Source organism: Wyeomyia smithii, chromosome 3 (assembly GCF_029784165.1).
Source record: "Wyeomyia smithii strain HCP4-BCI-WySm-NY-G18 chromosome 3, ASM2978416v1, whole genome shotgun sequence".
Classification (NCBI taxonomy): domain Eukaryota; kingdom Metazoa; phylum Arthropoda; class Insecta; order Diptera; family Culicidae; genus Wyeomyia; species Wyeomyia smithii.
The window spans coordinates 189,045,350-189,072,201 of NC_073696.1; the positions used below are offsets into that span (position 1 = coordinate 189,045,350).

Consider the following 26,852-nt stretch of genomic DNA (forward strand, 5'->3'; position numbering starts at 1 on the left):
CTCGCGAAGTTTCGAATGATTTTTTATTCGATTTTTCTGTACGTTCCTAATTCCCCTGGCACAAAAACAGGTTTGACGGTATCACCTAGTCAACTGTAGAGCAGAACAGGGCAGAACCGTCTTCTAAAATGAAAATTTCGTGCAAACCAATATTATTTCAATTCAATTTCAATTATTTTAAGACGCTGTACAATCTCTGCTTATAGTCATATGCCGATAAAATATATTGATATGAGTTCACACATTCCCACAAAAAACGGTTTTGCATGTCTAACCTCGTTACTAGGTTACGGCTACGTGTTGCGTGTTGCTACACATTTCACCAGTTCCCCCATTTTGGCTACATGTGTCACTAGCTTCGTTTTCCATCCCCTTCACTGCTCTACCAAAGTCCAAAGCTATACCAGCTGTGAAGTCAAATTAAAACATTCATAATTCACGGCAACAATATATTTTCATGGTGTCTGGCTATTCATTTATTCAACTGTCAAGGATGTGGTTAACCGTTTGTATATAAACTATTTGAAGTGAATGTTTGGCGAACATTTTTTATGGATCTTAGAATACATAATCAAAAGAATAATTGCGATATATTGACTACATTTATGACACAAATTACTCTCAATTTTAATGGTTTTGAAACGTGTAATGTACGTAAAAGTGATCATGCACTAGCAAACTATTCAAGCTTAAAATTTTAAACTCAAGTAAAATTTTTTCCTCAAATATGAAGTTAAGGAAATTTTTGGTATGGATTTATCCTCGACTCCTTCACATCCTTTCAACATACTGAATTCCCCACATTAAAACCAATGATATAGTCTCGATCATCGTAAGAAGCCTGTTGACTATTGATTCACCTAATAATCAACTTGACTCCCCTCTCTTACGATACTATATTAATATGTTAACGTGGGAAGCTAATCATAAGCTATGTCCGCTTGTGGACAGCTTTCTACGCTACTATATTATCATAGCTTAATAAAATCATGTCATTTTATGCAAAATCGATATTGCAAAAAATTTAAATGCAGATTTATTTGCTATATTATGCTATATAAACCAGTCGCAAAAAATAGAAATCAGATGTTCAGAAGCAATTTTTAATGCTGCTGGTTCTCCAAAAAACAAAAAAAGATTCCGTGTGAGCATCAGTTTCAAAAGTTTTCGAAACAATAGTGAGTCATTATTTTACAGTTCCACATGAAGAACTAGATTTTCATAATATTTTATGATGTTTTCTATACTGTGTTAAGTTTCGTACACTGCATTTTGACGTGTTGGTGCGCTCCTTGATTATTAATACGGTAGTCTTATATTAAAAATGATGATGAATTGTTTGTGTTGTTTGTGTCATTGTACTTTCACAATTTAATTGGTGAAGTCGATCATATAAACTAATTATAATTCTTATGCAGTCGACTATGCAAATGTATCGCATAATAAATTAAATAAATATTATTCATTTCATTCTTCTTTTGAAAGTGTATCAACAGTGATTACAATCTATTCCAAGAGAGGTTGAAATGGAATGAAAACGCAACACCAAGTAAAGGTTATCGTCACCTGTGTGACAGTCGAAAAATTAAAAAAAAAACTTTTACTTTCACTTTTTTTTCAATTATGCTGGTGTGAAGCAAAGATAGTTGGAAAATAATCCCTCAACTAACTGGACCACAATGTGACCTCGTTTTGTGATTGTTATCCAATTTTGATCCCACATTATTTCAACCTTACTGACAATGAAAGCTTGCAAGTATAAACAATTTCCACACCTTACCTTCATCAACAACTCATCAAATCAAGACACATTAATATCTAACGTTTCGTAATTGCTTTGTGCCCATCTCGTTAACTTATATATTAAATCTCGTGGACGAAAAGATGATCCACCTACTGCAATTACATATATAGCATGCAACAACAGTTCAATTCGTCAATCAACACTGAGAAGACGACACATATCTTATACAACCCTCCGAAAAAATGCCGTACTCTGATAAATACACAATAATGCACATATGACCGGGTTGTCATGCACTGACGCCATCAGCCGTCGGTCCATTCCATACCCATTTTTTTTTTACTCTAACGTCCATTCAACCAAGCATCGATCGGTGGAATCGAAATGTTGCATCTTTATCTTTACGGTCACTTACGAATGAAAAGGAAACAATGCGTACTGTTGTATACCAATCGTTTCTGTTTTGTTTCGACAGCTCCGGTGTACATAATGTTGCGAGTGAAAAACAGCGAAAACAGAGAAACAGCGAAATCTTACCAAGCACTTTCACTCTAGCGTAAAAATATTGCATCCATTTTTTATTGATTTTCATTGATTTGCATAGATAGCGGTACAATTGGTGCGTTATGTCGATCATTGGTACACGGGATGTCAATTATCCACAATTTCACTTTCATTGGAGATTTAACATGTGCCAGGCAGACGTTGTGACATAAAAATGCCTCCTTCACTTGTCTATTAGTAATCGTGATCTAATAACATTGCTACTCATTCAAAATCGTACATGTGACCAGAGAAAAAACGTGGGATCCACGTTTTAATGTGGAAACTTTGCTCTGTCAATCTATTTATTAAACACTAAATAACGGAACAGAAAAAAATCGATATTTTATAGGTTTCGATTGAAATTGATTTTTTATATGTTTGCAGAAGCTGATCTTTGAGAACCTGAATATTTATAGTTCAAGGTTAATCGTTTTCCGCCTTACCATGCGACTTCAAATTTTGCGATCACTTGAATACCTTGACCTTCATTTCAACTTTTTTTAGTCAATTATTTTACGATCCTGTTCGACCTAGCATTGATTTCCGACCACAAATAAAGGTGAAAACATGCAATTTCGGGTTTAAAATTACGGCTGACTATGATAACTAGGAATAGAGACTAAATTCCCGCTAATGGTATCTAATAAATCTAACATTAAAACATATTTCCATTGCAACCATTGAATATTCACGACGATTGTTTAATGCTTGAGTGTTTATCATTATCGTTTATATGGCTGTCGAAGAAATGACGTCGAACCTACATACGTAATAGAAACTGCGTTTGTACTGATTTTAATCTTTACTAGTATGTAATTAAAAAATGGCGCCTTTCTACGCTGCAATACTCCAGTGTTGCATGAAGTTTTAATTACGCATAGTTCATAAAAATTATAGCAGAAACGGTTGAATTCTAGCATGCGTTTTGCTCTAGGAACTAACTGGGTTGTAGTGATCTATCAAACCAGGCTTGAAAAGTAAATAATCTCTAGGCTCTCAATTCTTTCGCCTAAATATTTGTAATCCTGTGTTAAGTGACTTTTCCACAGTTCACAGTCAATAGGTTCTCATATATATATATATATATATATATATATATATATATATATATATATATATATATATATATATATATATATATATATATATATATATATATATATATATATATATATATATATATATATATATATATATATATATATATATTTTTTTTTTTTTTTTTTTTTTTTTTTTTTTTTTTTGTTTCAGGTGGAGGGGAAATTTGCATCCAAACCCCTGAGGTGACCAACCTCAGGGAGTGTGGGGTTGGTTTGAATCAGTGACCGGACCCACTAAAACCCCTCCAGTCTCCAGCCCATAATACTCCCCGGGACCACCGCTAGGTATTGCTTCGGGGAGCGGCTTTTGTGCTCTGTGCACCCTCTTGGTTCTATAGATCTCTTTGCTAACTTAGCTAACTAACCTGGAGACTGGCCGTTAGCTAACACTGGCGTGTCGGTGGTCAACCTGTCGCCTGTTTTGCAATTCTAAAACTATTTGAGAGGCGGCTGTACAAACCGCCCTCCAAATGTTTGGGTCTTTACACATCCTCCGAGTGGTGTCTGGCCCGCTCACTACCATCATGTCGCTCCGCGCATGCACAAAACGAGGGCACACGAAGAAGACATGCTCAGCAGTTTCTTCCGCATCCGCGCACTCGGGACACATGGGGGACCCCGCATGCCCGAATCTGTGTAGATACTGCCTGAAGCAACCATGACCTGACAGAATCTGTGTCAAGTGGAAGTTAACTTCTCCATGGCGCCTCCCGACCCATCCGGATACGTCCGGAATAAGTCGATGCGTCCATCTACCCTTTGCGGAATTGGACCATTCCTGCTGCCATCTGATCATCGAGAATGACCTTCTGGTGCCTCGTATACCCCTTGTGTCACGTTGATCGAAGCATTCTACGTCCTCCTTAATGGCTATGCTGATAGGCATCATGCCGGACAGGACGCAGATTGCGTCGTATGACACTGTACGGTACGCGCTCACAACCCTCAGGCACATGAGCCTGTAGGTACTTTCCAGTTTTCGACGATGACTGTTGGTACCTAACGCTTTGGACCACGCTGGCCCACCATACCTAAGTATGGACGAAACCACGCTGGCAAGAAGTTTACGCTTGCTGCCATATACCGCTGAGCTATTGGACATCATTCGAGATAGTCCTGCAGAGGCCGTTGAAGCCCTCTTACAGGCATAGTCGACGTGGCTCTTAAATGTGAGCTTATCGTCAACCATAACCCCCAAGAGCTTCAAGGAACGCCTTGAGGTAATGGTGCAGTCACCGACTCTGACCACCGCCTGTTGCTCTAATTTGCGGTTGTTCACAACCGTAACCTCCGTTTTATGGTGCGCTAACTCCAGTTTCCTAGAGTGCATCCAGTCTTCGAACTTGCGTATGCAGTGCGCGGCCGTCAACTCGACCTCTTCGATCGACTCGCCGTAGACCTCTAGCGTGATGTCGTCTGCGAAACCGACGATCACAACCCCTACAGGGAACTTTAGTTTCAACACTCCGTCATACATGACATTCCACAACACCGGGCCCAGGATGGAACCTTGCGGTACCCCTGCGGTGATTGGGACGCACTTCTGACCCTCCTCCGTGTTGTAAACTAGTACCCGATTCTGGAAATAATTTTCCAAAATCTTGTACAACGACACCGGTACGTGGATGCTCCTAAGCGCGAGCGCTATGGAGTCCCAACTGACGCTATTGAATGCATTCTTCACGTCAAGCGTGACGATTGCGCAATAGCGGATGCCCCAACTCTTACGCTGGAGTGCTACCTCTGCCGTCTTGGTGACAGAGAGAATAGCATCCAACGTGGATCTACCTTTCCGGAAGCCGAACTGGTTACTTGCCAGACCGTTTACACCCTCTGTGTACTTCACCAGTCTGTTGAGGATAATCCTCTCAAGCACCTTGCCCGTAGTGTCCAGCAGACAGATAGGTCTGTATGCCGATGGGTCCCCTGGCGGTTTCCCAGCCTTCGGCAACAGCACCAATCTCTGTCGCTTCCACCTGTCCGGAAAGAGGCAGTCATCCAGGCACTTCTGCATGACTGTTCGAAATAGATCAGGGGCCACTTTCATGGCCGTCCTGATGGCCAAGTTCGGGATTCCATCCGGTCCCGGTGCCTTGCTCACCTTTAGGGAGTTGGCGATCACGATGAGTTCCTCATTCGTAACCCTTACCTCCTCCACAACCTCTGCACGGCTGCCGTCTCTCACGGATTGGATGCCCGGCAGGTTGGCCGACCATCCCTGGTCTGTGTCTGAGATACTGGAACGTCGGACGTGAGACTCAGCAACCGGAGGCCAAGGATTTGGCTCGTGTCGTGGAAAGAGTCCCTCGATGATGCGCTCCAGCATCGCTGGTGATCGCTCTGCCGGCGCCAACACGCCTTTGGTCTTCGCCATTACGACTCTGTAGGCGTTGCCCCACGGATTCGTATTGGCACTCGCGCAAAGCCTATCGAAGCAGGCCCTTTTGCTCGCCTTTATCGCACTTTTAAGTGCCGATCTTGCAGATCCGAATACTACACGGCGCTCTACCCTCTGTGCATCGGTACGTGCACGTTGCAACATCCGTCTTGCACGGAGGCACGCGCTACGGAGGTCCGCTATCGCGTCGGTCCACCAGTATACCGGTGACTTACCATTCCTAGGTTGGCGGGTCCTAGGCATGGTGGCGTCGCACGCCCGCGATAATGTGGCAACTAATTGGTCAGCACTCGGGCGGAGCCAACTGCCCCCCTCGCGCTCTCTTCTCATTGCTTCTGCAAATACCTCGGCATCGAAATGCGATGTCTTCCACACGCGGACGGTCGGAGTATTGGCTCTACCCGTCGCCTGCCGCCTCACGTTCTGGACTACGCTATAGCAGACCGACTGGTGGTCACTATAGGTGTAGCCATCGTCTACCCTCCAGTTCACGATCAGTCCTGGGCTGGAGAACGTCACGTCGATGATCGACTCCGCACCATTTCTGCTGAATGTACACTTGGTTCCAACGTTGGCCAGATCTAGGTTGAGCTTTGCCAAAGCTTCCAACAAGATCTGACCCCTCCGGTTCGTGCGGCGGCTTCCCCACTCAACAGCCCAAGCGTTGAAGTCGCCCGCCACTACTAAGGGTGTTAGTCCCGTCAGCTCCATAGATAACAAATCGACCATCTGGGTGAACCTTTCGATAGACCAACGCGGCGGAGCATAACAACTGCAGTAGAACACTCCGTCCACCTTGGCAACCGCGTATCCTTCATTTGAGGTTGACACAACCTCCTGAACCGGGAACTTGCTGGTCGTGCATCTGGCCGCCGTACTGGACTTATCTGCAACCCAATTACCGTTTCCGGGAGGAATGCAGTAGGGGTCCGATACGATTGCGATGTCCGACCGCGACTCAGACGCTGCTTGGTATAGCAGCTGCTGTGCCGCATAGCAATGGTTCAGGTTCAATTGTGTCACTCTCACGCCCGTGGTTTCGTGGCCGCCTTACCGGCTGGGCACCGTGGGCCTCCCATAAAGTGCTTGGCGTCCCGTTTTCCAGTACATACCAAGCACTTGGGAGGCTCCCCGCAGTCTTTAGCTTTATGGCCAGCACCACCACAACGCCTACATAACTGGCTCCTATCGGGCCCCTTGCAGGTCCAGGACTTGTCCCTCCCTCGAAACACCTGAAGCAAACGTCCGGCTGCTGGAGTATGCTCAGGGGACATACTGACCAGCCAACCTTAAGTTTGGCTGTCTTCAGGGCCAGAGTTGCATCGGCCGATGCAAGCCGGAAAGTGGCCACCTGGGTCCCCGCTGGACCCTTTCGGAGGCGAATTACCTCGGTGGCTACTTCCACTCCGCACTTCTCCTTGAGGGCCTGTGCAATATCGCACCTCTCGGTGATTTCATCCAGGTTTTTGAGCTGGAGAGTCACCTCTGAGGTGAGTGCCCGAATTTGCACATCTTTCCCGAGGACCTGCTCGGCTACCGTCTTGTAGGCAGCGCCCTTGTTTTTAGCATCCTTACGGAGCTCAAGGATCATCTCGCCGGTGCGAGAACGACGGATGGTCCGCACATCCGCTCCCAGATCCTTGAGCTGGGTTTCGCCTCTCATTTTCTTCAAGACTTCGGAGTACTTGGACCCCTCCGTCTTGAGTATGAGGGCGTCGCCCCTGCTTCGCGCCTTCTTTCCCATTTTTGGACGATTTGTCGCCTTCTCGTCGTTGCGCTTGCTGTCTTTTTGGCGCTTCCTTCCTCCCACGGTAACCCAAGGGTTTCCCGTAGCTGCCACTTCGGCAGACTTTTCGGCGGACTTGGAGGCCGTTGGTGTGCTATCTCGCGGGCTTAGCACAACCAACCGTTTCTTGCTGTTCTCGGGGGCTTCCCCCGGAGACTGCCTTGCTCTTTTTGCGGCTGACCCGGAGGCGCAAACCGCTGCAAACGTGCAGGTGTCCGTTTGGACCGACTTCGTCGCCCTTCCGGTCACCTCCGTTGCATTCTTCTCTGCAGCCACCGCTCTTGCCTTGAGCTCGGCGTGCTCCTTCTTCGCAGCATCGACGGAGGACCGAAGCATGTAGAGAGCCTGATATATATATATATATATATATATATATATATATATATATATATATATATATATATATATATATATATATATATATATATATATATATATATATATATATATATATATATATATATATATATATATATATATATATATATATATATATATATATATATATATATCTTCATCCGTCAACGGCGCCGGCCACGTCCTTACAATCAGGTGGTAAGAGGAAAGGGATATTCTAGCGAGACTGCTGTTTGGAGACCGCGTCTACCACTGCGTTACGACAAAGATTGTTCGTAGGGAAGGGTCAACGTTGTGATGCGTATATACATATCACGATTCTAAGTCTGGCCTGCTTCTACAAGATTCGAACTTACGACCATCTGCTTATCAAAGCGGACTCTGTAAACTTGCGTCCACCAGCTCCCCACAATTTTTAATAATTTAACTCTGTGATTTAACTTTGTCGACTACATATTATTTGTTTTTTTTTTTTATTGTTCAAATATTCAAATATTTTTATTCGCTGTTTACTTATTCTCCTTTTTCTGATAATCTTTGGAATTAATTCGACTTATTTCTACTGTAATTTGTTGCTTAAGCGTATATATTTGTTCACGTATATGTCTGATCAATTATCTTCTATTTTTAGAACTTTTTTTTAACCGTTCAACCGTTTCGTTTTCTGTAATAATTTTATCTCGGTTGTATACTCATTTGGGTGGGGAATCGTTATATGGAAAAAACGAAACTTGATAGCAGAAAGCCAGAACCAAGTTTTTTTCGTTCTATTTGGGGCTCCAAACAACCCTAAATTTATCAGAAGTCGATTGGTTTTGTCTCCGCTTGGTGCATTGCATTTCAAATTTATATGGAGATTTGTATGGAAAAAACAACTTTTATGCATTTTCCATTCTAAAGAGCTCGAAATGGCTTAAACCATAGGTTTCATAACTTCAAATGATAGGTTTGGCCGAAAGACACTACAATTTGGCCGAAGACACTAAAGAGTTAGGGTGTCCCAAAAAAATACTAGAGCTGTTCAAAGTTGAGTATGTCGAAATTTATGTTGCAAATCATTTTTTCTGCCAACACTGCCAGTGTACCGGCGTCAGTCAGATTTCCATCAAAAGTAACCTCTGAAACACGTTGTAGATTCTTTCTACGCCTAGAATATTGACCTAAATGTGTTTGCTTGATCCAGCTGAGTGTACAAACTCGTAACGATAGGTTACTTCTGATGGGAATCCTACTGACGCCGGTACATTGGTAATGTTGGCAGGAAACAAGATTTTCTGCATATAAATCGACATACTCAACTTTGAACTGCTATAGCTCTTCTTAGGGACATTCTAGCTCTTCAGTGTCCTCTGCAAAGTTGTTAGGCATCTAAAATACTATACTTTAACATAATGTAGTGCCTTATTCGAGCATTATCGAGCTCTCAAGAAAGGTAAATGTGAAAAAGTAGGTTTTCCCATATAAATTTTCATATAAATTTGAAATGCAATGCACCAAGCGGAGATAAAACCAATCGTCTTCCGGTAAGTTTGGGGTTGTTTGGGGCCCCAAAAAGAACCAAAAAAAACTTGGTTCTGGAAAATCGATGACTTTCCCCCACCCTAATACTCATGCTCCTTCATTTTTAAATTTTCATTAAATATCTGGTATTATTTGAAACGTCTCATTACTTTCAATTGTTACATTGTAGTTCAGTTAACTTTGTATATATTGATCAGGGCTTGCAAAATATATGTGTTTTATTATTTTTTATTTTGTTTCTATCTTTATACTGTTTCCTGTTTTTTTCCTGGTTTTTTTGTCACGCTGCTACATTTTTTTATTATTATTTTTTACGTCATTATACTTTCTAATCCTACTGAAATTTAGTCTATTTCTACAGTGATTCAGTTTTATTTCAGTTTGTTAACAAGTATGTCTGTTTTTGCTTGCATCGTATCTTTTGTTTTCTAGTACTTTTCCATTCCTCTGTTATAACTTGCTGTTATTTTTTAGTCAACATTGCGCTTTGAGAAAAGATCTGGCACCTCTAACATGTGAAACCTAGTTGCCAAATTGGCGGTTTTTTTCATCGCTTATCTCTCTCTCTCTCTCTCTCTCTCTCTCTCTCTCTCTCTCTGAGTATCTCTAGGATCTCTAGTCAATACTGTAGTATTTAGACCTATAGGTCAAAATAGAGGGAATAAAGAAGGGTTTTGACGGTTTTGACAGCAGTTAGGTTGCTTCCAGGTCAAAACGAGGTGAGCTGATGGAATAAAGAAATTCGCTATAGATGAATTCTTTTAAACACTTCTCCTACTACTTCCTAACCTTCCCCTAAGCAAAACATTTTTAGTCGTATCCAGCGTTAATAAATTTCTAAATTTGAAATTGTGTTTTTGATGATAATATACCATTTTCTAAATATTTTTGTACAGCGAGTATTAAGTCCTATCTAATTTATACTTGAATCTCGTAAGATCACATCAGCAACCTAGATCAATTTTGTTTTATACTTTGTGGACGAGCGGTAGTTACGGTTTTTGTAGCAGCAAGTAATGAACAACTCTACTAGCCTCCCTTTAGAAAGTAAAACATTTCTAGTTGCAGCCAGCGTTGATAAATTTTTAAATGTTTGAATTGTGTTTTTATGGATATGAAAATGTTTTCATCTTCAAATTGTGGTTCAACTTCATTTAATGCAGCTTATTTGCTGTGCTGTACAAAACCAGGTAAACTATTGGATTGGAATTAATAGTGATTTCGAGATCAATGAAAACTGGAGCGCCATATTGGCTTGATTATGTAGACTTAATTTGCACCATCCATCAAGTTAGTTCCGTTTTCAAATATGCCAATCAACGTGTTGAATATAGAGTACCAAATGAGTTTTGAAGAGCTCAATTCCGTTGCACTGAGCTGCCTTCATACTACTGCAAAACTAGACTGCTTTTCTGCTATGAAACAAACTAAGTTTGTTATCTAGTGTGTATCTTTTTTTCGTCTGCGTGCGTGAACAGTCAATCATATCAATTTTCTACAATAATTATATTATGTTTTTTTTTTTTATTTTGTTCCAGATCTGTAGCGGTGCCGACCTTGTGATAGAGATTCCCGGAAATCTCGGCTTAGATGATTCTTACTACCGCCTCGATTACTACCCACCGGTGGGTAATCCAGCACCAAATGCAACAATTGCATCGCGGGACGTGGGCGACGAGATCCAGTTCTCTAACGGACAGCCGGGTACGCGATACAACTTTTGGTTGTACTACACCAACTCGACACACCACGACTGGCTCACGTGGACGGTGTCAATAACGACCGCCCCGGATCCACCGTCGAATTTGTCTGTGGCGGTTCGCTCAGGCAAAATTGCCACCATAAGTTGGAGCCCCCCTTCGCAGGGCAACTACTCGACATTCAAGCTGAAAATCCTTGGGCTGTCGGATAGTTTTGCCACCAATCAAACGGTTGTCGTCGAGGACAATCAATTTCAGCATGCGCTACGAGATCTTACGCCAGGCGCAACCTATCAGGTGCAAGCGTACACCGTTTTCGATGGAAAAGAATCGGTTGCGTACACCAGCCGCAACTTTACCACAAGTAAGTTTTATTTTTTGAAATTAAAATTTTGTTTTTTAATTTCGTCAAGGTGGAAGGATTTAATTCAACTAACATAACTTAAACTCTAATAAACTGTATCTGATTAAACATAGCATTTGATACGAAATATTGGAGCGTGGTGGCAGAGAAAACATTGAAGCATACGTGAGATGATGGTAGAATCAGCGAACAAGATGAATCAGTGACCGTCAAATAGATCTCTTATGGAAGTCAGCAGCCAGCAAGCGGATGTTTCAATTGAATAGCATATGCACAAATTTGTTTATATCGTATAAATGTGTACACAACATAAATTAAATGGACAATGGTTAACAGATTCACTCAGCCGCAATTTTTGTGTTTCTTTCTTTTCTTCCTAACTCATAAATGCTTATCGCACTACTCACATGTTGACTAACCGTAAAATTAACACACTTGGGAATTCGTAGAACGCTACCGGCATAAGGATCTGTTGGAAATAAAGATCCTACGAGGTAACACCCGAAGATACTTGTTTGAGCGAACAGCATTCACTCGAGAATCATTAATTTACTGAGAGAGCTGGTGTTGTCGTTACTGACTGCTTTTATTGTTACATATCACATTTATGACATAATGGTTCTCTTGGGAAGCGCTAATGCATGTACAAATAAATGTAGCATTCATTTTATAATTAACGCAAACCAATAGAACACGAAAAATATTTTTTTCACTATTTTAATTAATAAATATAATTATTTTTCTACCAGAACCCAACACACCGGGAAAGTTCATCGTGTGGTTCCGAAACGAAACCACGCTGCTTGTGTTATGGCAACCGCCGTATCCTGCCGGGATTTACACTCATTACAAGGTTTCTATCGAACCTCCAGATGCACTCGGTAGCGTGTTGTACGTTCAGAAGGAAGGCGAGCCACCAGGACCGGCACAGGCAGCCTTCAAAGGACTCGTACCAGGCCGAGCATACAATATATCCGTACAAACAATGTCTGAAGATGAAATTTCACTGCCCACAACTGCACAATATCGGACAGTTCCTCTTCGACCTATGAACGTAACGTTTGACAAAAAGGCAATAACGGAAAATTCCTTCAAAGTAATGTGGGAAGCCCCCAAGGGTATCAGTGAATTTGACAAATATCAAGTATCGATCGCCACAACCCGACGCCAGCAGGCAGTGATTCGTAATGATAATGAGAATATGGCATGGCTTGAGTTCAAAGATAATCTGGACCCTGGTAAAACTTATCAAGTAGTTGTAAAAACCGTGTCAGGAAAAGTCACCTCCTGGCCGGCTTCAGGAGAGGTCACACTCAAGCCGCTACCGGTGAAGAATCTATACTCCTTCACCGACAGCAAAACCGGAATCATCACTATATCCTGGGCTCCAGATGATGCCAGCACACAAGATGAATACAGAGTCAGCTATCATGAACTTGAAACAAACAATGGTGATGCGAGCACGATGAATACAGACAAAACGAACTTTGCGCTGGAATCATTATTACCAGGCCGTAATTATTCCGTTACTGTGCAAGCCATCTCTAAAAAGATGGAGTCTAACGAAACGGTGATATTTGTCGTCACGAGGCCATCGTCGCCTATAATAGAAGATCTGAAATCGATACGCGAAGGACTGAACATCAGTTGGAAGAGCGATGTTAACTCACGTCAGGAGAAATACGAAGTTACGTACACCCGCAACGATACCAACGATGGAAAAATAGTACTTACCACCGAATCTAGACTAGTGTTTACAAACCTATACCCCGGAGCTGGGTATGAGGTAAAAGTTTTTGCTGTTAGCCACGGACTAAGGAGCGAGCCGCATTCCTATTTTCAAGCAGTTTGTAAGTATAAATACCTCAGAAAAGACATTATTTAAAATGACAATTAAAACCAGCTGTTTTACATATCACATTGGCTGCAACATTTTTTTTATGTTTCATTATGAGTTGGACAAATGCACCTAATACAAATCTTCTAAACTTGGAACTTTGCATTTATTGAATATCGACTTTGATGAAAACAGGCAGCTTAGTAATTTTCAACTTAAGCGTACACTAGAGTCGCTTTTTACGCGGGGGATACGTGCCGTGTAAAAGGAAACCGCGTAAAAATCTCTACGTAAGAAAAAAGTATTGCGTAAATTCCGGAATCCGCCTAAAAAAAACGCGTAAATTCCAGAATTCGCGTGAAAATAGCCGCGCAAAAAACCGCGTGAAAAAAAAACTAGTAAAAAGCGACCCTAGTGTAATTGGTTTTTCTTCATGATTGAAAGCTATAGTCAAAACAGACACCGCAATTTGATAACCTGTTGATAATGTTACCTAACTGTATCTCTTAAAAACTTAACTTTTATGAAAGGTGTTAAAAGCTTTCGAAGTTTGTTGAAAAGTTTACATTTTTAGAACAAGATAAATTTAAAAATCGTTAGATTCTAACATTTTTAAAAATCGGATAGGATTTATCATTTATTTTTGGAGTAAAAAATCAAATAGTATTTGTTACATGATTTTACGACATGTTACACGGATTTTTTGTTGAAGTAAAACGATAAATACAATTAGAAACTAGATAGATGAATAGTATTTCTATTTGAAACAAAAAAAAAACACTGATATACAAACTGATTTTAGATCCTAACCCACCGCGCGATATGACAATAGAAAAAGTAACCAGCAACTCGGTTCTGGTACGCTGGAAAGCGCCAGAACGGTCCGAATTCACCGAGTACTCGATTCGGTATCGCACAGAAAGTGAAAAACAATGGATAAGGTTGCCTTCGGTAAAAACAACGGATGCAGACGTGACTGATATGACACCGGGTGAAAAATATACCATTCAGGTAAACACCGTCAGTTATGGTGTGGAGTCGCCAAACCCCCAGCAGGTCAATCAAACTGTACGGCCAAATCCCGTGTCTAACATTGCTCCACTCGTTGATTCTAACAACATAACCCTCGAATGGCCACGACCTGAAGGACGCGTGGAAACATACATTATTCATTGGTGGCCTACAGAATTCCCGGATCAGGTTTTTAGCAACAATGTGTCAGAACTCAATACAAGTAAGTAGTATCTGAAAGAAAATATTACGTTAAAAAAACATATTGAATGAATGTATATTTTTAGTCTTTCCTTATCCAGGAAGCGGGCTAAATGAAGACGAAAAGCCCATCGAAGAACCACCTACCGTACGAATCCTTATAGGAGACCTAAAGTCGGGTGTGATGTATAACTTTAAAATTCAAACGGTTTCGTATGGTCTGACGAGTGATGTCACAAAACTACAAACACGCACAATGCCACTCATACAGTCCGAAGTACTGGTCGTTAATAATGTACAGATGCGTGATACCGTTACACTGAGCTTCACTCCCACTCCTCAGCAATCGTCCAAATTTGACCTCTATAGGTTTTCTTTGGGAGATGTCAACATTCCTGACAAGGAGAAACTTGCGAATGATACAGATAGAAAAGTAACCTTTACTGGTCTCATACCGGGACGGCTCTACAACATCACGGTATGGACGGTAAGTGGTGGAGTGGCAAGTCAACCGATCCAAAGACAAGATCGGATGTACCCAGACCCAATCACTGAGCTCAACGCCAGTAACATCACCGACACCGATATTGTTTTAAAATGGGATATTCCAAAGGGTGAATACAATGCATTCGAAATCCAATACCTCAAGAACGATTCCCACTACGTGCAGAATCTCACTGTTAACAATCACATCACAATCACCGATCTTAAACCCCATCGCAACTACACATTCACAGTAGTCGTCCGGTCCGGCACCGAATCTAACGTATTACGAAGTAGTCTTCCAGTTTCTGCTAATTTCCAGACCAAAGAATCGGTACCGGGACGCGTTGATAAATTTGCACCCGTAGACATTCAGCCCAGCGAAATCACGTTCGAATGGTCTCTTCCATCGAATGAGCAAAATGGAATTATTAGACAATTCACTATCACTTACGGATTAGATGGATCACAACATACGCAAGCAAAAGATTTTAAACCTACCGAACTACGTGGCACAATCAAGACATTACTACCGGGTAAAACATACATATTCCGCATTCAAGCCAAAACTACCATCGGGTACGGTCCAGAGCAAATGTGGAAACAGAAAATGCCTATCCTGGCGCCTCCAAAACCTGAAACCCAAGTCGTCCCTACGGAAGTTGGCAGTAGTGCCTCCACCATTGAGATTCGATTCCGCAAACACTACTTCAGCGACCAAAACGGTGTGGTTACTACCTACACAATAATTATTGCAGAAGATGACAGCAAAAATGCTTCCGGCCTGGAAATGCCTAGTTGGTACGATGTGCAATCCTACAGCGTTTGGCCCCCGTATCAGGTTATCGAGCCATATTACCCTTTCAAGAATAGCTCGGTAGAAGATTTTACAATTGGAACAGAAAATTGTGATACACGCAAGTCAGGGTACTGTAATGGACCGCTCAAATCTGGCACAACGTACAAGGTTAAAGTCCGAGCATTTACTGCACCAGACAAGTTTACCGATACAGCATACAGTTATTCAATTCGAACAGGTGAGTTTGGTAACATCATCGTAACAGGTTGATGTTTTTTTTAATATTTGTCATTTGAACATGTCTTTGCCATGCTAGGATTGTTATCAGTGGACGGTAAGAAAACAAAAAAATCCAAATTAAAACATTCATCTTTTATACTATTAAACTTACCAAACGATTTGAATGATTCGATTTTTCGTTTCAGCACAAGACAACACATCGCTAATCGTATCAATAACAGTCCCATTATTCATCATCCTTCTACTGGTTAGTACATTGCTGTTTTTGCGCCGTCGACGACACACGGGGCGCAAAAAAGCTACGGAGCAACGAGCCAATGACAATATGTCGCTACCAGATAGCACAATGGAAACAAGCCGTCCTGTGTTGGTGAAAAATTTCGCCGAACATTACCGGCTCATGGCAGCCGATTCTGATTTTAGGCATGTCGAGCGGAATTGAAAGGGTGAATAACGAAAAGAAAATTAGACTTATTTTATTTTCCTTTGTAGATTTAGCGAAGAATTCGAGGAACTCAAACATGTGGGTCGAGACCAACCATGCACATTTGCGGATTTACCGTGCAATAGACCTAAGAACCGTTTCACCAACATTTTACCATACGATCATTCTAGATTTAAATTACAGCCGGTGGACGACGAGGAAGGTTCTGACTATATTAATGCTAACTACGTTCCGGTATAACTGAAATCTACGATTTACGGAATTCCTTGAATACATCTTACTTTTTCTGCAGGGTCATAACTCACCTCGAGAGTTTATCGTTACACAAGGGCCACTGCACTCGACACGAGATGATTTCTGGCGCATGTGTTGGGAGAGCAACTCACGAGCGATCGTTATGTTAACGCGAACCTTCGAAAAGGGGCGCGAAAAATGTGACCACTACTGGCCTCATGATACCGTTCCAGTGTACTACGGTGACATCAAAGTTACGCTGTTGAATGACAGTCATTATCCCGATTGGGTCATCACTGAATTCATGATGACAAGAGTATGTTCTTGCTAATCGGAAATCTAAATTGAACACGAAATATATCACGGGTTTTTTTTTTCTAGGGTGACACACAGCGCATTATTCGTCACTTCCATTTCACCACATGGCCTGATTTCGGTGTGCCAAATCCTCCTCAAACACTCGCACGATTTGTGCGAGCTTTCCGCGAACGCGTCGGACCTGACCAGCGACCAATCGTTGTACATTGTAGTGCTGGAGTTGGGCGCTCAGGGACATTCATTACACTCGATAGAATACTGCAACAAATACAGGTATCGGATTTTGTCGATATCTTCGGTATTGTATGGGCAATGCGAAAAGGTAAACGTTGATGGAATTCATTGTCTTCTTCTACGAAATGACATCGTTTTCTCTCCGTTAGAACGTGTCTGGATGGTGCAAACAGAGCAGCAATACATTTGCATTCATCAGTGTTTGCTGGTGGTATTAGAGGGTAAGGAAGGAACTGAGCGCGAAATCCATGACAATCAGGGATACGAAGGTGAGCGGTTGTTTAATATTACCGTTTTTCCTAATATGACGGTGGCTTCCAAATTATTAGTATATACTGTAAATTTAATACGCTCGGTAATTGCTATTTCTCAGACTAATTACAATGCTTTCGATTGGTTTAGTGGCTTCTCGATCATATACGGGTGTTAACTAACATTTGTAGTTATTGTTTTGTTATTTCTCAATACGATTTCAGGATTTGCACTATCAGATAAAATAAGATCAATTTATTTATTTACGTATCTAGTAAACTTGCAGTTTTTTATCAACCAGCTGCATCAAACAATTTATATATTCTAAGTTAAATTACCTTACGTTAGAAAAAACTTTGCTTTCAACAAAATTAAAAGTCGCTGTGAACAAGATGCAAACAAGGAGCATCTTAGTAACACCTATGCTTGATATTACTTTTTTGTTGTATCAGGAAACTTCACTAAAATAAAAAAAATCGGAAATTAGCTGCAATTGAACCACTCATAACAGTGCTCTCCGTTAGAATCGTACAGAAATTTATTCACACGCTGTACATCCATGATAAATATAATTATTAAGAATTAAAAGTCGTATCCATGCCGTAGGTATTCAACAGCACAGTAACATTGCACATACTACATAATACATTCTAAATAAAATTGATGTTTACAAATCATTGTTGTTTTGAACTAAATAAAAATCAGGGTTTTCTCAGTGAGAATGAAAACTGGAACCTTCCACTTTTTCTTTTTATTTGAAACACAGAGGAAATGATAAAATAATGGTTACAACAGATTTTTTTTTGTTTTTTTTTTGTGAATTGGCATTTACCATCTTGACGGAAGTGGTGAATAAAACACGATCAATTTATACATAGAAACTATTCATAATTCAGTTATTTGCAAGTAACGTTTAAAGTTCAAGCAAACATAGGGTGATTCGATAGTCTCTACAATTTTAGTTTGTTCCAAATGTCGTGTCAAAAGCTTTGGCTCATTGCTTCTGTATTGTATTGCAAATTTTGTCCATCAAATTTTCAAAGAATTTAAAACGAAATTCTCTGGGGTTTAATGCAAAATAATCTTAAAATGCATGTGGTATGGGAACGTAGAACTAAGCCAAAAACATGAAAAGCAGCTCTATTTACTAGGACAGTGCTAATAAAGGAGAAAACAAAACATTTCCCTGCCCCCTTTTTCCAAAAAAATTAACCAGGGATTAATTCTCATCTATACAACTTTATTATGTACATAATCTGCTAATGAAAACATCTCATATGCTCTTAATCTAGCAATGTGCGAGCCGTGTGCAACTTGTGCTGTTTGTTGACAATCCTGTGAATATACTGAACGCAGTTTTGTTTTCTTTTCTCCCTAAGTTTTCGAGGAAAGTACACTAAACCAAGTGGAAGATAGTCACATTTTGAGCGATTCTAAGACAAAGCTTACTGAAGCATGACCGATAGAATTATTTTTGAATGTATACTGTCCAGGAGAGTATACAAGTATATGTAACATAATATTGTAAAACTCGTGTTTCTTTTCTTTCAATTACCTCTCATTTAAACACGCCTTCACACATGGAACAAAAAATGCAATGAAATTTATCAAACATTGAAACTTGGTGTTGGACAAACTGTGAAACTAAAACATTGCAAACTGCTAACAAAACTGCACTTGATCCACGGGAACAATTACATCATGTCCACTACTAAACGTGTACCGCTGCCCGGAAAACACATCAGCGCCTGGTGATCAAGAAGTCGCCGAAGATCGGCAGCTCATAGAAACTGATCGAAATGAAGATGGTGTCGTTTATAGTGACCCAAGCATGCTCGACAACGGTGCAGATAACAACGAACATAACGATTGTACACAAGCCGAAGCACAACCAAATAACAGCAGGACTGATGTTGCCAAAATTGATGAAATTCATTGCCAAGAAGCAGAAGTGATAGCCGTTGAAGTACAAGCGCACGATAAAAGTAATAGTGAAGAGCAGCTACCGACAGTCGATGATAAAACTGATCAGGGGCAGGATGCTAGCCAAGGTGGTAGTTGCCATTTAATAGAAACTGTCGATTGCAAACCAGAAGGTATTACAAATAATAGCAATGATCAGTCAATTGGAAATAAGCTTTGGAAAGAAGAAAGATGACAGTTAGAAAACGATAGCGATAACAGAAGCAGCGGTCGAAGCAGTATTGTTATCGCTATCAATGAAGATAGTCACGCGAACAGTGCGCACATCATTCGTATCGACGGCGATGATGCGGAGGATCGCAAAGACGATGAAACGGAGATCGATGTTGGCATCGATTCCGATGAAGAAGAAGAAGACGATTCCAATGAACAAAGGGAACTGCTACTGCACAAAAAGAATGAAAGAAACAATCTTAGCACAGAAACGGGCGGCGAACGCTTTCGATACAAGCACAATTTCGTAGAAGACGAAGAAGATGAGCAGGACGATGATATCATTGTTATCGTAGACGAAGATAGCAATCTCTGTGGTGGTGGTGTAAGCGATGAGCTTTACTTAAAGCTAAGAGAAATGGGTTGGTAGTCTATTTTCCTATATTACTATCTAACATTTTCAATATAAACTCCTACTAACTGTGGTTTAGTTGTCTACATCATCTTTTAAATTATCTTCCCGGTGTGGCAACATAAATTAACAACATAAATTTTAACATTCATCCATGTGCTCGTGGACGAGATTATTCGATCAATAACTAATGTTATTTATGGATATTTATATCAACAGATGACGAGGGCATCGCTGAATCAGGAATGTAACGGCCAAGAAAAGCAGTTTTACGCCATCGAAGATGTGACACAGTATCACGTCCTTTAGTCAAAGAAGAATCTTAACAACATTCGTCAGTAAAAATTCGGTCATAGACAGAACAAAGAAGTACACAAAATTTAAACTAGCATAATCTCATCGAAAGTTCGGAAAATCATACCTAAAGTTTTTGAATTGTAAATATCAGGAAAAAACCCTCTTGCTTTTTCGTAGAAAAAAAACGAAATGTTGTCAATGTACTAGTACGCAATCTACCTTTTAAATGTCGATATATGAAAAGTACATGCGCTACATATATGTATGTAATTTAGAATTTACGTTTTTGACGTAACCGGAAATCAAAACAGTAAAACGAAGCGCAGAAAATGTGAATTTTATTGTATTTATGCATGTGCAATGGACACTCAAACCAAGCTCTTTTAACTCTTTTTCGTTGTACATAATGTAAGAAGTATCATGGCAATTTTAGTTACACGATATTTTAAATCTTACAATAAAAATATCATATCAGCTGAAACCTAATTTTACTTCAACATTTGTTCCGAAACTGTTCCTTTCAGTTCATAAAACTTAATAGTTCCATGGAATTTTCCAACTCACAACATTCTTCAACTCAGGTCAATGAACAATGCAGCGCAGAAGCAACGCTTACTCACCTTATCAGTCAGTCCTAGGCCGGAGTGTCCCTTGCTGTTCGAAAAAGTCATCTTCATTCAATTCGGTCCATGGCTGCAGCTCGCCAGCCATGTCGTCTGCGGAGGCCCCGCAGGTCGTCCACCTTGTTCGCTGCTCGCCCCGTCGCCTCGTTTAAGTCGGATCGTTATCAAGAACCATTTTAACCGGGTTGTCATCCGACATCCTAAAGACATGCCCAGACCACCGTAGTCTCCCGATTTTCGCCGTTTAAACGATGAGTGATTCTAAGAGCAGCTGATGCAACTCGTGGTTCATCCGCCTCCGCCATGATCCATCTTCCATCTGCACTCCACCACAGATGGTACGCAGCACCTTTCGTTCGAAATCCCAGAGGCGCGTTGGTCCTCCACGAGCATGGTCCAGATTTCGTGGCCGTAGAGAACTACCGGTCTGATCAGTGTTTTGTAGATGGTCAACTTCGTGCGGCGGCGGAATTTATTCGAGCGGAGCTGCAGCAGTCGACAAATTTCTCTGCTGATGTCGTTGTCAGCAGTCACCAGTGAGCCCAGGCTCCCGAACTCGTCTACCACCTCGATTTCATCACCGCTGATATGAATTCGTGGTGAGAGGTTGATACTGTCTTCTCTGGAACCTCTTCTTTTCATGTACATAGTCTTCGATGCGTTTACGGTCAGTCCATTTCGTCCGGTTTCAGCCTTCACTCTGATGTACGGGTTACAATATCGATGTCATCGGGGAAGCCGAAGAGCTGAACAGATCTGTTGGGTACAGGTCCTTTGCCTTCCGTTAATTCTTCGATAGCGTTGAGGGCCTCCAACCCAACACTCGTTTCGGTGGTAGACGCGGAAAATAGTATCCAGTTTGAGCGAGATCCAAAGTCCCACTCGGAGAGTGTCCGATAAAATCACCAAACGCGCCGTATTATATCACAACACTTTTATTATTTTAATTTAGCTTCTAGGCAAATGCATGCCTTTTAATTAGATTTAAGAACACTTTATTTTAAGGAGACTACTGGATGCTTATTTTAATTTTATTTTCAAGCTCAGACTAATACACTAGGTTCAATTTAATAATTTTTCAGCGATCCGTTCTGCTGGCGAGGTGGAATGTGACTCGACTCTAAGATTTATCAGATTAACTTTATAGGTCAAACAGCAACCGAGTTCTTCTCCGGCGATGTTTTCCGATCCAATTAGAGTTGAGAATGATCTCGTATCAGCTCCCATCCTCTCCTATCAGCGATCGTTATCACTCCCACGGGCAGCTAGCAGTTGATGATGATCGGATGAATCACTTTTGGCCTGGCTGGGATGGTAATCGGCTACTTCGTTCTCGCGTACGGTTTCGGATGAGAGTTTGTGATATCTTTAGTTGTCATAAGGGTTGAAGTTATGGGTGGCGTTACTACTTCCGAACAAGATCTTCTAAATATCGTGCCACTCGTGTCGATACCAGCCCTACATATCACCCCTTCCAAAGCGTTGTTGAATAGCAAGCACGATAATCCATCACCATACCATAACCCTCTTCGAGATTCGAAAGGACTCGAGAGTTTCCCTGAAACCCGAACTACGCACATCACCTGATCAATCGTCGACTTGACCAACCGTGTCAGTTTATGCGGGAAACTGTAATCCTGCATAATCTGCCATAGCTGATCTCGACTGATTGTGTCGTACGTCGATTTAAAATCGATAAACAAATGATGTATGGGCACATTACATTCACGGCACTTCTGTAGGACCTGCCGTACCGCGAATATTTGGTTCATTATGGCGCGGGCACCCATAAATCCCGCCTGGTATTGCCCCACGAACTCTCTCGCAAACGTTATAGTCGACGACACAGAATTTGAAAGAGTACTTTGTAGGCGGCGTTCAGCAGCGTGATTGCACGGTAGTTGTAGCAATCCAACTTGTCCCCTTTTTCGTAGATAGATAGGGCACAATGTACCCTCCATCCACTCCTTCAGTGATTCAGCACCGTTTTTCAACAGCTCGCTGGGGAGTTGATCAGCTCCAATTGCTTTGTTCTTTTTGCAGCAGGCCGATCTCCTCTTTAACCTCTTGGAAGTCAAGGGCCGGAATTCTGTCATCATCTGCGCACACACCGAGATCTGCTACTACTCCGTCGTTGTCGTTGGCTACATCGCCATTGAAGGTACTTATCGTAGTACTGATTCCACCTTTCAATCACCTTACACTTGTTCGTGAAAAGGTTGCCGTTCAGGTCTCTGCACATGTCGGTTTGTGGCACATAGCCTATGCGGGAACTGTTCAGCTTCTCGTGTCTTTCGCACACCTGCTCCAGCTGCGCAAAGAACGCTTCTTTATCGTCGTCCTTCGTGTGGACAGCCCACGTTGATGATGCTGTAGTTGAAAAACCAGCAAGCTACACATCCTCGCACTGATCGACTGGCACCCGATCACGCGTTGGCGCATCCTACCCAGCACTATACAAGCTCGTTGGTTATGCCAACTCACCATTTGAAGACATCAACGCATTGTGAATATTATTAACTGTTTTCCAGATTTCATAAGGCGTGTGTTACTGCATAGTACGGAATGTCAGGGTAATCTATACATCTGGTAGCGCAAAAGGATATTGTAGGTATATTGAGAATTCTGGTGCGTCCGGCGGAATGGAATGCCACTCGATTTTATGCGAGAAATAACCTTTAATGGCATCCACATACTGCTGATTTCGAAATTGTTGAAAAAACTCATTTAGTTCGTGATGGGCTCTTCGGAAATCATTAGCGTTATTCGAGTGTAGCTTTTCCTTTCTTCTTGTTGGCAAGTTTCCCACCAGTTGAGTTTGTTTGTTGGGTTAATCCGGAAGCATCTAAAACACTTGCGCGTAATCTGCAGAATTGTTGATCGAGCGTTCAAAAGCCAGTAGCCTGTTCGATGTGCTTTTATCGCATTAGAAAGCGTACTAGCGGGTCCACACACACACGAAGTAAGCCAGGAACAGGACGCAAGTTTGTCAACTTCTTGCAGGGTTCATTGTTGATGACTCGATAAAATCGTCAAAAATCTGTCCACCTGGAATGTGGATGGCCCTCCAGCACAAAACAATTGTAATACAGTAAGGTCGCTTTTTACGCGGTTTTTTTTACGCGGGTTGCTTTCCTCCATTATTCAAAAACGGTACAAGATATCGACCTCATTTCAATCACGTTTTCCGTTTTAGGCCACGAGTTTGGTGTTTTTGGTGTAAATACTCAAAATTTAAAATATTGCATTTTGGTCTCTAGATTGGCCACTATCATATTCAAACGAGATTTGAACGTTTTCGGACGGTTTTTTTTTGTTATATTTGCAACTCAAAAAAGTCTTTTTTTACGCGGGCCCATACAAATTTTGAACGCATCCCCCGCGTAAAAAGCGACCTTAGTGTACGTTTGTAAAGGACTATTTTTTACGATTTAAAAAACCTTTTTAAAAGCGAAGCGAAAATTTCTACCAAGGAAAATTTTGGATTCCCAGAGCCACTTTGTTGCGACTATAAAGAATACAGAGTTGACCAAATCAAAACGGTGGAATTACTTACTTTACCAAAGAGTCCCAAGCCGTGGTGTGGCCTTTGCCATACGTAAGAGTCGTCTCAATTCCACTCGGTCTATGGTTGCAGTTCGCCAGCTCTGCTCTATCCCTTCATGGATACTAATGCCGTTGTTGTTGTTCTCCAGAGAGGGGTAAGTCTCTCTCTATAGAAAAGTCAGTCACCATTATGAGAATCGCTAAATTGAGTGAGACAAGAAATTGAATGATGCTCACAGTCAGATCACATCTTGCATCCTAGTAATTCTCATTATTACTTCGGTGACTGACTATTTTTTGGTTGTCACTGAGAATTACAAAATATGTGATTCCTTTGTAAAATTACTGAGAATATGGTTCAATCCATTGAGACATTGAGCATAGAAATAGTACCATCAGGAGGAATCTCAGAAAACTCTTACTAAAAAAGTTTTATTGTTTCATTGAATATACGCTCATACAGTTCACTTGTTGTACAATCGAAAATGTTTTTACAAATATCTGGTCAACCAACTCAATACGTCATTCCACTGAACACAAGATTGACTGCTGCTTCCACATTTCCGTTGCACACAATTAGTGCTTGAATGTTAGTCTCAGTATCGGTAAGACCCATCTCTCTCATTTGCTCCAGCTCAGCTCTATATTGATTAAGACTAGCTTCCATTGTTGAATGCTGCGATTGTGTCTGCGACCCCATATCGTTGTCCGATACAGCTTCAGCTGGTGCAGAAGACGCCACGGGAGGAGGCGAAGTATCCATTGGTTCTGTTGGCTCGTTGGTACGCCGTTGTGATTGGATCACCTCGGATAAAGCGTTCATGAACATTGACGGTGTAATACGGTTCGAAGTGTTGTTGCTGCCGGACGTGGATGGTTGATTCGTTTGGTCAGCACTTTCTCGGTTATCTGCGTCTCGTTGCGAGATACTGGACAATGAATTATAGGAAGACCCGGCAAAAACCAAAGCGGAAGCTAATTGATCAGCAGTGATGCGTCGAGCAGAACGAACACCAGTGGATGTAGTCGGAGAAGTATTGTCGTCACTAGACGATGAATCGGATAAAGCATCATCTATTGCACTTTCAATTGTGGGTGAGAATGTTGTAGATTTTGATATCATTTTTGAATTAAGTAGTTGTACAATTGAGCGGGATGCATCGATGAGGATATGATGTTTTTCGGCAACACGACGAATTGTTTCTGGTTGTTGCATTGACGATAATAGGATCGGATCTTTCAAAATGGATAAAGCCCACAAATCCTTCCGTATTGCTGGATTAGCATCAAGTACGTTTTTCATAAACTCCGGATGGCGAACTTTCTGAAAGTTCGATGAATCTACAGTTTTCCAAATACCGAGAATTTCCTGCACGTCCGCTTCAGTAAAACTATGCACTTCTGGTAACGAAGAGCATTCTTTTTTCTTCTGAATCAGCTGAATCACTGACCCATTTCGTACGCCTTTATCCTTTAGCACGTCCCCATCACTCAGTATATCACCGCAATAAATAAAATCTGCAACGAACAAATTAGTTTTTGGGCACAATTATAAAGTTATCAAAAACAAACCAAATTCCTCAGCTGGAAAATCATTAATTGCTTTACCAGCTTCTTGACGCAGCTGTTCAGTTTTGCTTTCAATTTCAAAGTTGTCCAGCTTTATTTTTCGGTATGATTTAAACGGTAAATGCACTCCCAAATAGACAAATGACATTTTCTTCGATGTAGTGCACTTTTACAGCACTGCACTACTTTATTGGAAACAAATTCGCCGACAATAAAATTCAGGAACAACAAATTTTCTTTACCCGTAACCTACCTACTAATTTTTCATCATTATTTCATATTTTTGCAAGTAATATGTCAAACTGTGTGCTGCGTAAACAAAAAGTTGCACGAAAAAATTAAATCTCTAAATTTAGGTTTTATTGACCTCTACTTACACGCTCTCCAATCTCAAGCCCAAAATAAATAAAATACCACTCATTTTCGATAGAATCAAGTTTGGTCGAACTAGAACTCCTAGAAAAAACTAATCATCAAATCCTACTATAAAACGATGCAGTTGATTCAGATGCAATTATTGAACAGAGAAACATTCATGTACATTTTTTTATATTCTTGCTATTAAATTACTAAACTGGCATTGAAAATACAGTTTTGCCGTTAATTATGCTGTATGTTGTAGCCTCAAGGTTACAGAGTCTGCTTTGACAAACGAATGGTCATGAGTTAAAATCTAGACCAAATCAGACCAATCAGAGG

At 41.2% G+C, this 26,852-nt stretch overlaps 2 protein-coding genes across 8 annotated transcripts in view; one reads left to right on the forward strand and one right to left on the reverse strand.

Annotated features, from left to right (window-relative positions):
• LOC129727359 (tyrosine-protein phosphatase 10D) overlaps positions 1-20,896 on the forward strand; it is a 57,803-nt gene extending 36,907 nt beyond the window's left edge. Inside the window, exons 2-14 of one of the 7 annotated variants that reach the window (XM_055685133.1) lie at positions 10,991-11,516; positions 11,966-12,010; positions 12,266-13,366; positions 14,156-14,587; positions 14,652-16,085; positions 16,164-16,181; positions 16,273-16,510; positions 16,580-16,766; positions 16,825-17,082; positions 17,148-17,406; positions 17,468-17,587; positions 19,316-20,128; positions 20,338-20,896. In XM_055685133.1, the coding sequence (XP_055541108.1) occupies positions 10,991-11,516; positions 11,966-12,010; positions 12,266-13,366; positions 14,156-14,587; positions 14,652-16,085; positions 16,164-16,181; positions 16,273-16,510; positions 16,580-16,766; positions 16,825-17,082; positions 17,148-17,406; positions 17,468-17,587; positions 19,316-19,728 (5,031 nt within the window). In that variant the 3' untranslated portion in view covers positions 19,729-20,128; positions 20,338-20,896. Of the gene's footprint in view, positions 1-10,990; positions 11,517-11,965; positions 12,011-12,265; positions 13,367-14,155; positions 14,588-14,651; positions 16,086-16,163; positions 16,182-16,272; positions 16,511-16,579; positions 16,767-16,824; positions 17,083-17,147; positions 17,407-17,467; positions 17,588-18,949; positions 20,129-20,337 lie in introns of those variants that run through there. The other 6 variants (XM_055685137.1, XM_055685134.1, XM_055685135.1 and 3 more) reach the window with 6 other exon arrangements.
• A 4,090-nt stretch (positions 20,897-24,986) lies between these two features.
• Positions 24,987-26,456, reverse strand: LOC129727908 (ubiquitin-like protein 7). The gene is made up of 2 exons (XM_055686185.1): positions 26,157-26,456; positions 24,987-26,102 (listed from the first exon to the last, which is right to left on the reverse strand). Exons 1-2 carry the CDS (start codon positions 26,299-26,301, stop codon positions 25,099-25,101), a joined length of 1,149 nt encoding a protein of 382 aa, XP_055542160.1. The 5' UTR covers positions 26,302-26,456; the 3' UTR covers positions 24,987-25,098.
• Positions 26,457-26,852: the final 396 nt, after the last annotated feature.